Genomic DNA, 17,097 nt, shown 5'->3' with positions numbered 1-17,097 from the left:
CTTCTAAATGTACTGATCTTCTAATCATTATTTAATCTCTCCCCCTAAAACACTAACCTATACATTTTTATATTACATAAAAACTTGAAAATAAAGTCGACTATTAAACTATATAACCCAAGCGTTATTACTTTATCCCCAGGTGAAGACACCTTTTGAATAGAGCTGAACACCTACCTGAGAGAATGGACAGAGTGGTAGACTTTCCTGCCCCATTGTGCCCTAGAAGAACAGTGATCTGTCCCTTATATAAGTTCAAAGACAAGTCCTTAATGGCTATCTTGATGGTGTTATTCTCTTGGAATACCTGTCGGGAGAAACATAAATGTTAACTCTCTATCCTTCATAATCAGTTTGGAAGAACAGGTGCTCAGAGCAACTCTTTATAGATGAAATACAACTACACATTAATCTTATGGGGAAATAGAATGTAATAAGGAGAAACCGCAAAGAGGGAAAATTTGAAGATACAATATGAGTTTTAGAATTTAACAATAGGTGCACAATCTTTCCCAGAACAATCCCATCCATTCCTGCTTTGTTTCAATGACCACATTAAAGCTGGAAATGCCAGTCTTCTTCAGTCAGTCTCTATTTGAGGAACAGAGGATATTGCTCAGTGGACAAAAGCATTTCCTGTGCAAGGATAAGGGTCTGAAGTCCACAAGAAAGCTGGACACATCTTTGATCCCAATGTTCCAACAGGAATTTGTGAGGTGGAAACAAGAGAATTTTTGGAAACAAGTGGGCGGTCTTATCTGGCATGTACAGTCAAACAGCAGTTACTTATAAATAGTATACAGATATAATTTTTATCTTTCTCTAGAAAAGTAAATGCAACAGCTTTGACCTTTTGTTAGCATAAATAAATAAATAAATAATTTGAATATTTGGGCATTTCTCATATTGAAAGTTTACAGTGAATACAAATTAAATTTCAGCCTTGTTAGGAAGGGGGGGGGGAGTGGTCATGAAAGAATACCTTCCACAGGTGTTTAATCTGGATGCCCGCTGTCAAATCAGCTGGTTCAGCTTCAAAATACTTGCTTTCAATTGTCTCATAAAATTGGGAGATTTCAGGGTTTTTTTGAAGTGATTTTCCAAACCAGTAAGAGTGCTAATAAGGGAATACAAATGATATAACTAATGGCATGGAAAAAGAACACACTAGAAAACACACCTGATAGTGTTTGTACTGAGATGGGCTGCATACAATCCTCAAGATCAGATTTTGGAGCAAGCTAGCTATCTGAATTTCAAAGGCTCAGAATATACTATTATATTAAAATCATAAATATTTGAGAGGTATGCCATACTCAGACTCTCCATGTCTTTCTCCAGGGTCTAGCCTTTAGACTCCTCATGTCTTCTTCCAGGGTCTAGCCTGGTCAATACTCCCAGCAAGCAGGTTCTCATTTTTCCTTAACTCTCCAGACCTATCCTGGAACCGACAGCAAATGCTCAGTCCTAGTCTGGCCACCCACACCTGTGCAGCATGGAATCTCAAGGCCCCCACAGGAACCTCACATCCCATATCACTGCCTAGTCCAAGACCATCTGAGATGCAACCAATCTCTAGGCTTCTGCCAGGACCTAGTCAAGAGAATATCTAGACCTCCTTATTCATATCTTTGCCCCAGACCACCAGATTTACCCTGGTTCTCACAATCTGTGCACCAGCCTAGTCTGGCCTTCCATTGCCTCACTGGAAGGAGCTTGGGCTTGAGCCATAATCCTCATCCCCTATTCACAAAACCACAGGACTCGCTCACGTCTTATCTGACCTTTCCACTCAGACCTGTCTGTAGTGACAATTTTGAGAGTTCTGGAATTTTGTTTTCTTAAAAATAAACCACATAAAGATTACATGAATGTGCTTTCATTTTAATCCCAGGGATAGGGATGTGGGGCTGCTTTGGACTGTCCACAGCAGCTGCCCTGGATTGGCCTCGTGCTCTGGCAGAACCATGGCTTTGCCAGCTGTAGATAATTTCTGCAACTGTGTGATGTTTGGAATTCTGGGAACTTTTCAGAGGCTATATAAATGTGAGGGTCCCACGAGGTGTTTGGGGTGGTTGTTGGTCATTTAGGGAGGTTGGCTGAATTTTGTTAATAACCATGGTAAAGAAGAAACAAAAGGAAAAAGTTAGATTCAGGGATTTTCCTAATTCTGCTCTCTTCTCTATCCTTGTTTTTCTCCTATCTAGTGTTGCAGGGGGATAAATGGTGGGGAAACAAAGAACTCACAACATAGTCAGCCACACTTATCTACCTCCACACTTTGGCTTGGAGCAGGAAACACAGCCTATATACCAGGACAGTCCCTTTTGTCACCTAACTTTATTCCACTCAAGATATCCCAACCTTTAGTCCCAACCCTCCATATCCTCTCTTCCTCCTCAACCTGTTTTCCCCATAACAAATTCAGAACTAAAAGGAAAGTCTTTCAAGTAGAATGCATCAAGAAGAAGACAGAACATCAGGTCTCAAAGGCAAAATAGAGGATCAAGAATCAACAAGCAAGGAAAATATTTTATATACTGGATCCTTAAAAGATCAAAGAAGAAAGTTTTCCCAAACATGGAAAGACACACCCATACAGACATACAAGAAGCATACAGAGCATTAAATAGACAAACAAGAAAATTCCCATGATATATCATACTTAAAACACTAAGTATATATAACAAAGAAAGCATATTAAAAGTTGAAAGAGAAAAATATTTGAATCACATATAATGGAATACCTATCAGAATAGCAGATGGTTTCTCAATTGACTCATTAAAAGCCAGAAAAGCACAGGGCAGTCTAAGTCCTAAAAGACTATGACAGCCAATGTCAAATAATACACAAAGCAAAAACTATCTGACATGTTTGAAGGAGAAAGAAAAACTTTCCAAAGCATAAATTTTGTACCCAACAAACCAAAACTAAGGAAGATACAGAAAGCAGTATTTGGGCTGGAGAGAAAAATGAGCATAGCAGAAAGACTGTGGAAAGACATATGATGTCATAATTATTAAACTATGGAGGACCATGGTGAATATTAACAAACCTAGAATCAACAACACAATGACTACAATTAACACACACATTTCAGTAGTAACTTTAAATATCAATGGTCTTAATTTCCCAATCAAAAGACACAAACTGACTGAATATATCAAAAACAAAATCCAACTATCTACTGCCTACAAGAAACATATCTTAGTTTTAAAGATAAGCACCACTTTAGAGTCAAAGGATGGGCAAAAGTGACCCAGTGAAGTAAGCAGGTGCCCACTATTCTAATATCTGAAAATATAGGCTTTAAATTAGAACTAAGTGGAAGAGATTTTTAAAGGGACACGTCATTCTAACCAAGGGAACAGCCAACCAAGAAGACAGTGTGTCTATTTTCATAAAAAAAAATCTATTACTGGATTTAAAGACACATGTTAATGTCAATTAGTACTAGGGGATTTCAGTATTTTACTTTCTTCAATAGACGAGATATCTGGACAATAAAATAAACAGAGAAACATCAGAACTTAATTGACATCATACTTCAAATGGACTTAAGAGATATCTACATTTATTCTTTTCAAATATCAAAGAATTCATGTTATGCAACACATGGAATCCTTTCAAAAAGTAGACAACATCCTGGAACACAAAACAAATCTTTACAAATTCAAATATTGAAATTGTTCTTTCTATACTATTGGCCCACAACCTAATAAAACTTAAAATTGACAGCAAAACCCTCTAGTAAATACTCAAGCTCATTCTTGACACTAGACAGTTCATTCAAAATGAGGAATGGTTAAAGATATAAAAATAACTTCCTGTAACTAAAGAGAAGAAGAAGGAACAGCAAATGCTGGAAGGAATGTAAGAGGAAAAGGGAACCCTCATTCACTGTTGGAGAGATTGCAAGTTGCTGTAGCCTCTATGGAAGTCAGTGTGGAGAATTCTCAAAAAGCCAAAAATAAGTCTTCAGTATGATCCAGCTACACCACTCTTAGCATATACTCAAAGGACTCAATATTCTAGTCTGAAAATACTTTCTCAGCCATGTTCATTATTATTCTATTCACAATAGGTAGGAAATGGAAATAATCTAAGTGACCTACAACTGATTAATGGATAATGAAAATGTTATGTATACACACCATAGAGTACCATTCAGCAGAAATAAAAAATTAAATCATGAACTTTGCAGACAAATGGATAGACCTCGAAAAGATCATATTTAATGAGGTAACTCTAACCGCAAAGTCCCATGTTACCTCTTATTTGGGCTTCTAGTCCCAAATTTAAGATGTAAATATGTAGCCTTTAGTAACTAAAAAATATTAGGAAAGTAAAATGGAACTGTTTCCAACCTGGGGTGGGGAGAACAATAGAGAAGGAAATAGTAGGGCACAATGATCTGATCAGCAAATGGGGAAAGAGGATGGGGAGAAAGGTAATGACAGAAGAAGGTGGGAGGAGCACAAAGGTGAATAGCATATACAGTGGTCTGACAGGGGAGATGGAGAAAGGATGGGCACTTTAGGGAAGGGGAGGGAAATAAATGTAGAAGGAAGGAAGGAGTTGGGTTAAATAACAATAAGGTTGACTGAAAGAGTCATGGTTGTCATACTATTAATTACTTATCAAAAATCTCATAATTTACATAATGTCATGCCCAATATACATATCTAGTTTTAGTAAACGTTTCTCACCTGGGATACTTGTTCTTTCTCCAAGAGTGAAAGAACACCTATAATAAAACAACAGCAACCCAATAACAGACATGAGAAGCTGCCTTCTGAGTTGTTAGCCAGGCCTGTACAAGATACCCAAAACACACAGCCATTGCTGCTACTCTTGGTTACTCTCCAGAGGCAGAAAGTAAACACCTATTGCTAAAGAAGCCATAATGGGGTCAGAATCCCCTGAGCTGGAACTGGCTCTAATGCCTCCTCCTTGAGGACTGGCTTTCACGGTACCAGGAAAGCACCATGCAAGCTTCCAAAGGAAGGAGGAAACCAACAGCCCTACCCAGCTAGAAACCAAATCCATGACCAGCTGGGCATGATAACCCTAAAGGTTCAGCAGTGGCATACATACCTTGGGGTAACCAACAGCTCTCTAGCCTCAAGAAGAAGGAGAGCATGCCTTATTCTGGAGCCCTAGCTAACCACTCTGTATTAGTGAAGCTATAGTTATTGGAGGAATATCTACAGGTACTGCTTTGTTAAACCAGCATAACTGCTGACAAAAATATATAAACATTTGTCTTTAAATCCACAGATGAGTGTAGTCTTTGCCCACCATCAAGGACACTTATCTTGGCAACAAATGGAGACCATATCAGAAAAGCACAATTAATCAAAAAGGCAGAACAGTGGGGCCCCAGTCCCAGTGGATACATCTACAGAACACTCTTGCGCCCAAGGCTCAGGAAGAATTATGGAAGAGGGCCTGAGAAGATGCTGAGAGGATCATGAAACTTGCTGTGGGATTCTGTCTCCCACTAATATCAGAAGCTACACTCACAGAGCCTCACCAACATGGCTGTCCAAGTGTGAGCTGAGCAAGAAACACGCTCATGGGTCCTCAACCCACACAAAAACTATTGGCAGCTGAGCAAATCTGGGAATGAAAGAGTTGGCCTTCCCCAGAGAAAGTACACCAACTTGTTGTCCAGTTTTAAATGGTCAGCCCTGAAAATTTTCATATAGGTAGCATTATATGTACTGAACATATGTGTTTGTGTGTGTGTGTGTGTGTGTGTGTGTGTGTATGCAATAATAGTTACTTTTAAACTAAGAGGCCATGAATTTGAAGGAAAATAGAAAGAGGAAAAGGAAGAGAGAAATGTAATTAAAATTATGATCTCAAAAATTTAAAATAAAACTGTCTCCCTCCCACCCCAAATAAATGTCTGAGAGGTATACAGGGAACTGACTGCAAACTGACATCATACAGAGTCCTACATCACTAGCAGATCTTCTCTGAGCAACATAGAGGGCAAAGGTTTTAAAAGTATTTCCTGGAGCCCCAACTTTAAGAAAGCTAGACAAGAGGAGGCGATGAGGACCCAGACATGATTGGACATCTCTGTGTTACTCTCCAGAGTGTCAGTGCTGTTAACGTCCCTGAGAATGCACAGTTCTTCTGAAATACAGTCCTGTGAATGTTGTGGACTGATTAATCAGTATTTGAACCATTTGTTTAGGTTCCAGCTCTTACCTGTCATTATGTTTCCTCACTAGCAGTTTAGGACTCCAAGATCTTACCTACATCATCTATGTGTGTATGAGGGATCAGACGGTCTTAGGTAAACAGTAGTGAATTAGTATGGACATAACATAGATGAGAGTGCTTCTCTCATCTGGTCCACTAACTCAGTAATAGATAGTATAAAACTGGCTAGTGATTTTCTTTTAAGATGTTTTAGGACAAACCCACAAGGACCTTTTTATGAATAACAGGCACCAAGACTCACCATCATGAAAAAGTTCCATGGCTTGGGCACACCGTACTCTCCTGGAAAGACAGCTTCTATATACCAGGCCACAAGGCCGTATAGGGTAGCGTCGACTAAAAGCATCCCAAGCACGTAGGCAAATAAAAAGCTGTCTGTATCCGTGGAAGAGAATATGTTACTCCATTTCATTCCAGTTCCTAAGACAAAGCATGAGACAGTCAGTTAGGTGCCTAGGGACTAGTTCTTCATATGCATCATCACTGAATCATTTGTTGGTCCTTTCTAGAGGTTTCTGGGTGAGTCCGCTACCTTCTTATAGCTTTAGAATTTAGGATCCCAAGAGGATATCTGAGTAATTCTGAAACTGCTTCTCACTGTACCCAAACAGATAAACAATTGAAAATGAATGGGATAGAAAACAACTACACAAAATTCAGGAAAATAGAATTTAATAAACAGAAGCAGACCTAGCCAAGTGTGGTGGCACACACCTGTAATCCCAGCACAGCACTTGGGAGGCAGAGACAGGCAGATCTCTCTTAGTTTGAGGCCAGCCTGGTCTACAAAGTGAGTCTGGGACAGCTAAGGGAAAACTTGTCTTGAAAACCAAAAGCAAAAGCAAAAGCAAACAAATAAAATCCAGACTTATGGATCAGGATGATGGTTCCTTTCCTCGCCACTGTGCATGCTAAAATCTCACTGGAATGCATAATTTTGGAAAAATGTAATAACTGAAGTGTAGGGATAGATACCTGCTCAAGCAGAATCAGGAAAGGACCATTCTAGACTCCCAGAAAAACTTTTGGAGTGATTGCAAAGTCACTCATATACTAATATGTTGGTATAAAGTAGAAGAAAATTTTGGAGGACACTTTAACGAGCAAAACTAAATTAAGTTAATCAAAATGAAACTCTGAATAACCAGTAAGATATCAACTATATACCCACTAGGACACAGGAAAGTTTACAAGATCAGTACTTACTCTTTGTCTCTGCGTCAGATAGGAATTTAAATCCGAATGTCATAGCAGAATTAAAGTTGAAGGACCAAATCAGCTTCTGCTTGGGTGTCATGCGCTCATAGATTTGATGCATTGAAATGGATGGGAAGTAGGTCAGGAAAAAAAAGCAGCTTCCCAAGCTCACAGCAAAGTTGGCTGCAAATGTAAAGGGAGATATGGTCTATGTAAGCAATCTTGAAACACACAACAAATAATTCCCATAGGCATTACAAAAAGCGATAATGTCTACTTTGTTTACCATTGTTTTTTCTCAGATCATGAATATAACGCCAAGAGTGCACTGTGTGCTCAGAGGTGCTTCTGAAAGAAGGGCTGAGGTAAAATGTGAAGGAGCTCATTTCTCCAGAACTGTTCTTTCTATATGTGATGATTATGAACATCATGGCAGGTGCTAGAAATTTATAGTTTTATTTATTACCCAACATAAGAAATTATAATTATAAATAGCACTAGTGCAATAATCAAAATAGTCCTCTAGGCACTATGAGATTTAGTGTGTGGCATGGTGATGGATTAAAAAAAAAGGATGCTTGAATAAATCAAGACACTACAATGTACAACCACAACAACAACAACCCAACTAGAATGGTCTTAGAGAAGTTAGGAGGTCCAAATGTGGTTTGATCTTCAGAGTTGCCATTTACAAATAGTTGAAATATTGCTCTGTTCAGCAAAGAATTAGGAAGCTTACAAACAAGATGGTATGAGATACTCATACACAAAAAGAAAAAGAAAAACAACAATACCAAGAAAACACTTGTGGAACACACTTCAGGAAGGCCAAAGGCTGGACTTATTAAAGGAACACTGTAAACAATCTGTCTTAAATATGCCCAGTTCCTCAAAGAGAGCTGAGGAGAAGCAGGAAAAAGTTATCTACTTATAGAGACTATAAATAAAGTAATGAAAATTATGAAAATGAACTAAACAAATTCTCAAACAGCAAACTAAAGTACCCAAAATGAGGAATTTAAATGTCTGGGTAGACAAAAGAAAAAAAAAACAGCAATTAAAAATATTATAATTAGTGTTATACAATCTTAAGGAGAAGAAAGAAAGAAAGAATAAATACTTGGCAGAGCCTAAGAGTCTGTCAAAGTCACTTCCATATGCAAACAACAGTCACAGAAAAAGAAAGCAAGCATCTGATTTGAAGAACTATGGTTAAAAAACCACTACATTTTAAAAAAGCCAGAAACCCTATCCAAAGATAAGAAAAAACAAACAAACAAACAAACAAACATAAAAACAAAAGAAAACAAAAACTCCATACAAGTAGGGCAGTTGAAGAAATTTACACTGAGACACACAAAAAATAAAACCATTCAAGTTTAAAAGGCAGAGAACAGGCAGAACAAAGTGCCAGGGCATCACTCGATGGTAGTGTGCTTACCTAGCATGCCTGAGTGCCTGGGTTGCATTGGTAGCATTAGACAAAAAAACAAAAGTTTATAGAGTAGCAAGGGAGAGACTCTGTCAAGTACAAAACTACAGCATTCTTCCTCCTGTGAGTCCAGAGCTGGGAAGTCTCTGAACGACATTGCGAAAACAAAACAGAAACTTGTCAACCAAGAACTCTATATGAGGCAAAACCATCTTTCAAGAGTGCAAGAGAGATATAGCTGGAGAGATGGCTCAGAAGCTAGGAATGCAAGAGAGACTTCCTGGTTCTGAGACCACACATGAGCAGCTTGGTGTACTCAATGATTTTTTAAAAAACATTATATTATTTATTAATAAAACAATAATACTTTAAATTGGTAAATAATAATATTTATTACTAATAAGCTGAAAGCTGGGAAAATCATCCTCATTCTAGTTATCTTTCTGAGAGGAGAGGATATACCATTAATATTTGTTGTAGTTCGGCAATTTTTAAAAATATTATTGATGCTGAAGTTATTGCTCAAGATTATGGCATTAAAGTATAACTTATATAAGAAAATAATCAGAAGCTATATAGATGGGGAACTGAGAATCAAAGTGGAAGGAAGATACAAGGAAGAAAAAGATGAAACATATATAAAATAAACAGCTGAGTGGCAGATGCAAACCCTTTCTGACCAGTAATTCCCTTAGTTGTTTAATTGGATTAAATGCAATGGTATGAGCTAAATTCTGAAAAGGCAAATGTGGCAGAATGTTCTAGAAGTTTAAAGAGACATATTAATGGTGAGCCTAAAAAATTATTTATGCCAACACCTTGAGAGAGAGTAAAATAGCTGAACTATCAGACAAAATGAGAGACTTTAAGAAACAAAAGGCTGTGAATATTTTTTTTTTTTTTTTTTTTGAGATAAGGCCTTGCAATGTAGCCCTGGCTGGCCTGGAACTCACTATGTAGACCAGGCTGTACTCCAACTTTTGGTGCCCTTCCTGCCTCAGCCTTACCAGGGCTGGGATTACAGGTGTGTGTGACCACACCTGCCCAACATGGCCAAATTTTCCAGAAGAGAAACCACATCTGACTCACTGGTAACACATGCTTAAGCTTCATTAGTAACTAATAAAATGCACATTTATTATTGATTTCTCTTCTGTGGTGCTGAAACCCACACCTGGGGCATCCTACATGGTGCCTAACTATACTTTCTAATTGAAAACAACGCAGATTTAAAATAATACTTCATAGCCCTAATTTGGCTAAAATTTAATACTAAACATGGGCAAGGGCATAGAAAAATAGGAATTCTTACCTTCACAAAAACAACAACTACAGAAAAACCAACTTGTTTTTGTAGCTTCACAAACACACAAATACCCCTTGGCATGTGAATCCTCAAAGGATGAAGAATAAAGTTTCATTTGTCTTTGTTAGAGACCATTCTAAGCACAAGTATGCAGAACAGACAGCAAATGTGTCAATGAATGAGCGAATATCTACACTCAGTTTTATTTTCTCTTCTCATCTTTCAGTCATTTAAAAGTCTTTCAAAACCTACCTATCACCTCTAAGGTGCATCATCACTTGCAGTACTGTGATCTATGGCCCCATTACGTGTGTGCTATGATTTACTAATCTTCATTGCTCCTTGCATGTCATTTTCTGGCAACTGGTTTCACATGTCATTCTGAATGCACTGTGGGACACACAGAGTAAATGCTGTTTCTGGGTGTGTCTGTGTCCCTCCTGTTGAGGTCAGCATTTGAATCTGTGGACTCATCCTTACACTGAGAACCTGGAAGGAGCAAAAAAGTGGAGGGAAAGAGAATTCTCTTTTTCTTCCTACCTGCCCTCAAGGCCAGAACATCTGTCCTATCCTGCCTTGGGACTAGACTGGCCCCACTGGCTCCTTCCAGTCTCAGGCATTAAGACACATGCTGGAATTCGTTCCTGGCTTTCCTGTCTCCACACCCAAACAAACCAATTCATTATAATGCCTATTTATCTTCCATTGTTTCTGCTTCTTTGGAGAACTCTAAAATAATTTTCGTGCATGTCTCAGAGGAAGGACAGCAGGTAGCCAAGAAGAGACTTGATACCCTATGAGAATATATAGGGGGAGGTAATCCCCCTCAGGAACAGTCATAGGGGAGGGGAATAATGGGAAAATGGGGGAGAGGAATGGGAGGATACAAGGGATGGGATAAACATTGAGATGTAACAAGAATAAATTAATAAAAAAAAGAAAGAAATTATGTAAAATAAAATAAAAAAAATTTTTTTAAAAATTAAAAAAAAATTTTTTTTTCGTGCATGTGATATCCCTACTCCAAAAGTCAATGCCAGCTTGGTGGGGATAGGCACTGCATTTCAAATACACAACAGGCCACCCATAAGCATTTAAGTGCAGGGAGCCATTCCATTGTTTTCTTGCTTTTCTCATCATCAGATACTAGCTGTGTTTATCCTAACAATGACTGGTGGGATGGCTAGATGGATACCACACAAGAGGTAATTCAGTGTGAGAAAGAGCGCCCAAATATGATCATACCATCACACAAATGCTGTGTTTATCAATTTTCATAGCCTCCATTCTATTTTTTCTTCTTTTTTTATTTTAATTTTTTTATTAATTTATTCATATTACATCTCAATTGTTAGCCCTTCCCTTGTTTCCTCCTATTCCTCCCTCCCTCCCACTTCCCCCTTCTCCCCTCCCCTATGCCTGTGATTGAGGGAGACCTCCTCCCCCTATATATGCTCTTAGAGTATCGAGTCTCTTCTTGGTAACTTGCTATCCTTCCTCTGAGTGCCTCCAGGCCTCCCCATTCAGGGGACGTGGTAAGAAAAGGGGCACCAGAGTTCATGTGAGAGTCAGATCTCACTCTCCACTCAGCAGTGGAGAATATCCTAGCTGACGAACAGGATATTCTTCTTTTTTTTAAAGGCAAAAATCTCATATAGTCCATGCTAGCTTCCAACTTACTATATTGTTGAGGATGTCCGCAAACTCCTGACCCTCCCGCCTCTGCGTCATTACTAGCTTTCTGTACTAGCGCTGCAGGTGTGAGCTATCACTGTGCATTCAGTCCACGTCAAGTAATTACAAGGGCACAGGCATCTCAGAGCACCGAGGCTGTGGGTATGGTGGCAAGTAACATTTAGCAGGAGTTTTCAAACACAGGGTCTGTTTTGTGCCAAGGCCCTTTCCCAGGAGGAATCATCTACTCACCTCTATCAAACAATGTGCTAATCATAAAACTGAAGAATATTGAGGAGACGGCATAAAATGACAAAAAGACGAAGACAAGGATTGGGTCATTGTACTGGAAGATTGGCACAGGTTTAATCTAGCAAAATAATTAGAAATCCATCTTAGTCATGTGTGATATGTTATGACAAGGCATTAGAAAATACATATCCTTAAATATTTATTATTCCTGGTAGACACTAGTGACACTTTCAGGAAGATGAAGATTTTATACTTTTGAGTCTCATAGAGCCCAGACTGGCCTTGAACTCTCTATGTAGTTGATGATGACCTGCCTCCCCCTGCTGCAATTACAGGCATGCACTGATACTCTCTGTGGATGCAGGGATACAGACACATTAGGTAACTATCCTAAAAGCCACACCTCTTGCACCAAACGCCTTGCAGAAGGTACTCCCCATGCCCCAGCTTGAACTGAAGGTGGCTGAGAGGATAAACAGCCTCTGAGATGCTACAACCAAGTCCAAAAAAGCTCAGATTTCTTCTCCCAGAAACCAAGAGGTGTTGGGCTGGTCCTACACTCCTGCTTCCCTCTTAAAGTATAGCCACAGAATATTGGAATCAAAAGGACACTTGCCTTGATGAATAAAACCACACACATAATTATGATGTTAATAAAATACAAACAGAAGAAGGTGAAGAAATAGGCAACCCAGAGCATCCAATTGCTCAGTCCTAGCATGAGCTGGTATTCCTGTGGAAAAATTAGCACAAGTTAAGTATCATGAAAACACATATGCATGCGCGCACACACAGACACACAGACACACAGACACACAGAGACACACACACAGCCTTAGAGTCCCCCAAAATGTACTGACATATTTTCTAATTTTTCATATTTATATTTCAAGTCTCCAAGTGACAGAGGATAAAACTAAGGACCAGGATCTCATGTAATTTCATTAAAATTGTTCAGCTAGTAACTGAGTCCTATAGTTTCGATAAGCTCAGAGGTCATCCCTTCAATAATTTCTTGATGCTGCTAAGACATGGAGTGCACGTAAGCAAAGCTACAAGCCACTTAAATATATCCTTCTTATAACAATATTTCTAGGAAAAGATAGGATAATATTTAAATTCAATTATAAAAACTAAAAGTGCTAAAATTAAGATGGAAAGTGAAGGAAAATGCACCCAGCTTTAATAATAATCTTTATGAGCAATGTGTTTTCTTTCAGAAGTAGTTGCTTATAGAAATATGAGGTATTTTGAGTTTTGACAAAAGAATATTAAAATTACTTAACAAAGAACATACTGTTAGTATAGATTAACATGTCTGAATTTGGGGCGGCTACTTAAAATATTTTTATTGAATTTGTCTAATATGTCAAAATTTAAATTCTATGACTATAGCCTGCCCCTCTCCATTTCTATCTGCTTGGTTCTCAATGAATGGTTTTTGAATTAATGAATAAGTAGAAGGACCTATGAAACGCGCATGCTATCCAAAGTTCTTAAGAGTGGTTACAGGTTCATGTTCTTACCTGTAGGAAACAAAAATGAGATAAAATGCGCTATTCAATTTTCTAAGGATTAATGCTGGAGACATTTACATGACAATATTTTTATTTGTTTATTTTTGTTTCTGTGTGCATGCACACATATGTGTGCTTGCAGGTATGCGTGTGGCATGGTGCACTTGGAAGTCAGAGGGCAATTCTTGGGGGTGATCGTCTCCTGTCTCCTTGTGTGATATGGGGCTAGAACGTAGTTCATTAGGCCTGTATGCAAATTCTTTACTTGTGAGCCATCTTGAGACCCTTACTTAACAAGCTTTAATAAGCAATAAAGTGACAAAATACATCTAGCAAAAGAAGTACAAAGTTTGAACATAGAAAATGCAAAACATGGTTGAGGGAGATTACAAAAGGACTTAACAAGTGCAGAGCTCCCCACTCTATGGCCCAGAATAGATAATATTGCTAATGTTGTAAGAACACAACACCAATCAAAACCAGGTAACAAAAGAGCAAAAGTTATCCAGAATTACAACTAATGAGACCGAATCAATGTTTCAAAATCACCTGATAAACCACTAACCCTGGACTGGACGCATTTAGTGTTTTGAGGGTAGCCTATATTTAAATTATATCTGGGATATTCACTCAAATAGTCTTCCATAAGCTGAAAGTAAGAGTCATGCTAAAATTTTTGAATAAAGACAAAATTATAGAGGATTTCCACAAATGCCAAAATGTTGAATGACTGCATTTGAAACAGGACTGTCAGTTTTGAACACGAAGAAGTAATTCAACCTTACACATAAATTCATGCCACACTTCCAAAAATTTCAACGTAAATGCTGTCTACGAGAAAAACAATTACCTTCAATCGGTTTTCCTTTTCCCACACAATGGACCGGATGAGGGTAAGATGATTCATGCAGAAGGTACATGCCACTATCAGGGGGATGAAAATGTTAGCAAACACATAGAAGTAATCGTGGTGATATGCAGGGTATGGGAATCTCTGCGTGGAAAGGCTGGTGGCGCTAAGGAGTGCTGTTGCAGCAGCACCACCATGATGTACCATGATTGCCTTGTCTAAGGCGTGCTGCACAGCCAGGAACCCTTCGCTGATGTACCCTGGAGGAGGAAATAAAGATTGCTAACTAAAATTACTAACAACAGCTGAACTGAACAAAGAAAACCAGCAGTTCACACGCACCCATGTGTTATAGATGAATAAAACCCTGTGACTAAGCAGTCCAGGCTCCTTAGTCTGCGTGAACTCTGTGATGCTCACATGATGAAATGGGAGATGTGGAGCAATGCCCTTCTGAAACCCGGTGCCTTTGTTAGGCCATGCATGACTGTACAACTGCTCCTAACATCAGAGGGGAATTAGTAAGGTACATACTTTCCACGGGTGTGCTTTATCAGATAGAGAAGATTTACTTTTATTGGTACTTTGGGTTAGGGAATTTCGGGTTAATTTTTTTTCAATGTGCTTTCGTGTTGGCACATAGTGTCAAAGGCTCTATATAGGCACCGGCTTGACTTCTCCAAGTTCAATGAATTGTGTAGGTGTTGTCTTTACCAATGGGGCTTGCTGTAAGTTTATGGAGAGCTACTTATAGTCTTGACAACAGCGTGTGTAGTTTAGATGTTCCTGTGGGACCTCTTTGGCCAATATCTTAAATATATGTAACCCAATCCTGGTACTGGAAGCTTCATTGGATGACAAGAGATGTCTAGTTGGGGTTCTGTCTCCACATTATTTGGTGGCTTTATGTAGATCACCTTCATATATATTTGTAGAAAGCTTATTTCTACTGCATTAGATTCCCACACTACCCCTCAAATGGCTCTTAATTTTTAGCTGTGTCTTCCTGTATTCTCTCTTTTGTTCCTCTTTTGATTTCCTTTCTCCACTTGATCCTTCTGTTCCAGTTCTGCCTTCATCCTTCCATAACTGTCTATCATATTTCTCTTTACTAGGGAAATCTAGCTATACGTCCCTAGTCCCTTACTCTATAACTAACCTCTGTGGTTCTATGGGTTCTAGCTTGTTTATCATTGATTTAACAACTAATATCCATATACAAGCAAATATATACCATATTTGTCTTTCTGTGTCTGAGTTACCTCTCTCAGGATCAATTTTTCTAGTTTCACATGCTTACCTGGGAATTTTATAATTTCACTTTTTAACATCATAGAAATACTCCAATGTATTTACATGCACATGTAGATGTACCCCATTTTCTTTATCTATTCACATATTTGGGATATCTCGGTTGTTTCCAGTTTCTGACTTTTATAAATAGAACAGCAATGGATAGGGTTGAGCAGGTGTTTCTGTGGTAGGATGAAGAATCCTTTGGGTATATACCCAAGATTGGGAGAGTTGGATCTTGAGGTAAATGAATTCCTATCTCCTTGAGGAATCACCACACTGATTTCATAATGGCTGTAAAAGTTTGTACTCCTACCAGCCAATGAATGAGTATTCTTCTTATTCCACACCCTTGCCAGCTTGAGCTGTCATTTGTTTTATTAATTTTGGCCATTCTGACAATCATAAGATAAAATCTCAATGTAGTTTTAATTTGCATTTCCCTCATGACTAAGTATGTTGACCATTTTTAAGTGTTTCTCAGTCATTTGAATTTCCTCTATTGAGAAATCTGCTTAGACGTGTATTGTATTTTTAAATTGGGTTATTTTTTTCTTGATATCTACCATTTGAGTTTCCTCTATTGAGAATTCTGTTTAGATGTGTACCCTATTTTTACATTTTTTTCTCTTTATATCTAGTTTCTTGAGTTCTTTATCTATTTTGGATATTAGTTCTGTATTAGATGTGTGGTTGGTAAAAATCTTGTCCCATTCTGTAGGTTGACACTTTATCCAAATGATGGTGTCTTTGCTGTGTGAAAGGATTTCAGTTTCACAAGGTCCCATTTATTAATTGTTGAAGTGTCCATATTAATTGTATTCTGTTCAGGTTCTGCCTAAACTATGGTACCAGCCAAGGACAATACATGCAGTAAACTTCAAACCCCTACTCAGATCTACCCAATGGTCAGGACATTCTTCACAGTTGAGTGGAGAGTGGGGTCTGACTTTTACACTAACTCAGGTGCCCCATATTTGACCATGTCCCCTGGATCGGGAGGCCTGGTGGCACTCAGAGGAAGGATAGCAGGCTACCAAGAAGAGACTTGATACCCTATGAGTATATACAGGGGGAGGAGGTCCCCCTCGGTCACAGCATAGGGGAAGGGAGTAAGGGGAAAATGGGAAGGAGGGAGGAATGGGAGGATACAAGGGATGGGATAACAATTGAGATGTAATATGGATAAATTAATAAAACATATATTTTTTAAAGTTCATTATATATATCATCTCCTGTGCCAGTGCATTGAAAAGCTGTTGGTCACATTCTCCTCTATCAGGTTCAGTGTATCTGGTTTTATGTGGAGGTCTTTGATCCACTTGGAGTTGAGTTTTG

At 38.5% G+C, this 17,097-nt stretch overlaps 1 protein-coding gene across 1 annotated transcript in view; it reads right to left on the bottom strand.

Moving 5' to 3' along the window:
* LOC127189926 (phospholipid-transporting ATPase ABCA3-like) overlaps window positions 1-17,097 on the bottom strand; it is an 86,549-nt gene that overhangs the window by 54,264 nt on the left and 15,188 nt on the right. Inside the window, exons 5-11 of the mRNA XM_051146982.1 lie at window positions 14,467-14,726; window positions 12,716-12,832; window positions 12,100-12,217; window positions 7,445-7,618; window positions 6,480-6,658; window positions 983-1,117; window positions 178-307 (exon numbers count right to left, since the gene is read on the bottom strand). Coding sequence (XP_051002939.1) covers window positions 178-307; window positions 983-1,117; window positions 6,480-6,658; window positions 7,445-7,618; window positions 12,100-12,217; window positions 12,716-12,832; window positions 14,467-14,726 — 1,113 coding nt within the window. The remainder of the gene's footprint in view (window positions 1-177; window positions 308-982; window positions 1,118-6,479; window positions 6,659-7,444; window positions 7,619-12,099; window positions 12,218-12,715; window positions 12,833-14,466; window positions 14,727-17,097) is intronic.

Source organism: Acomys russatus, chromosome 5 (genome assembly GCF_903995435.1).
Source record: "Acomys russatus chromosome 5, mAcoRus1.1, whole genome shotgun sequence".
NCBI lineage: Eukaryota > Metazoa > Chordata > Mammalia > Rodentia > Muridae > Acomys > Acomys russatus.
The sequence above is the reverse complement of the archived record's forward strand: the minus strand, read 5'-3'. Positions and strand labels throughout refer to the sequence as shown.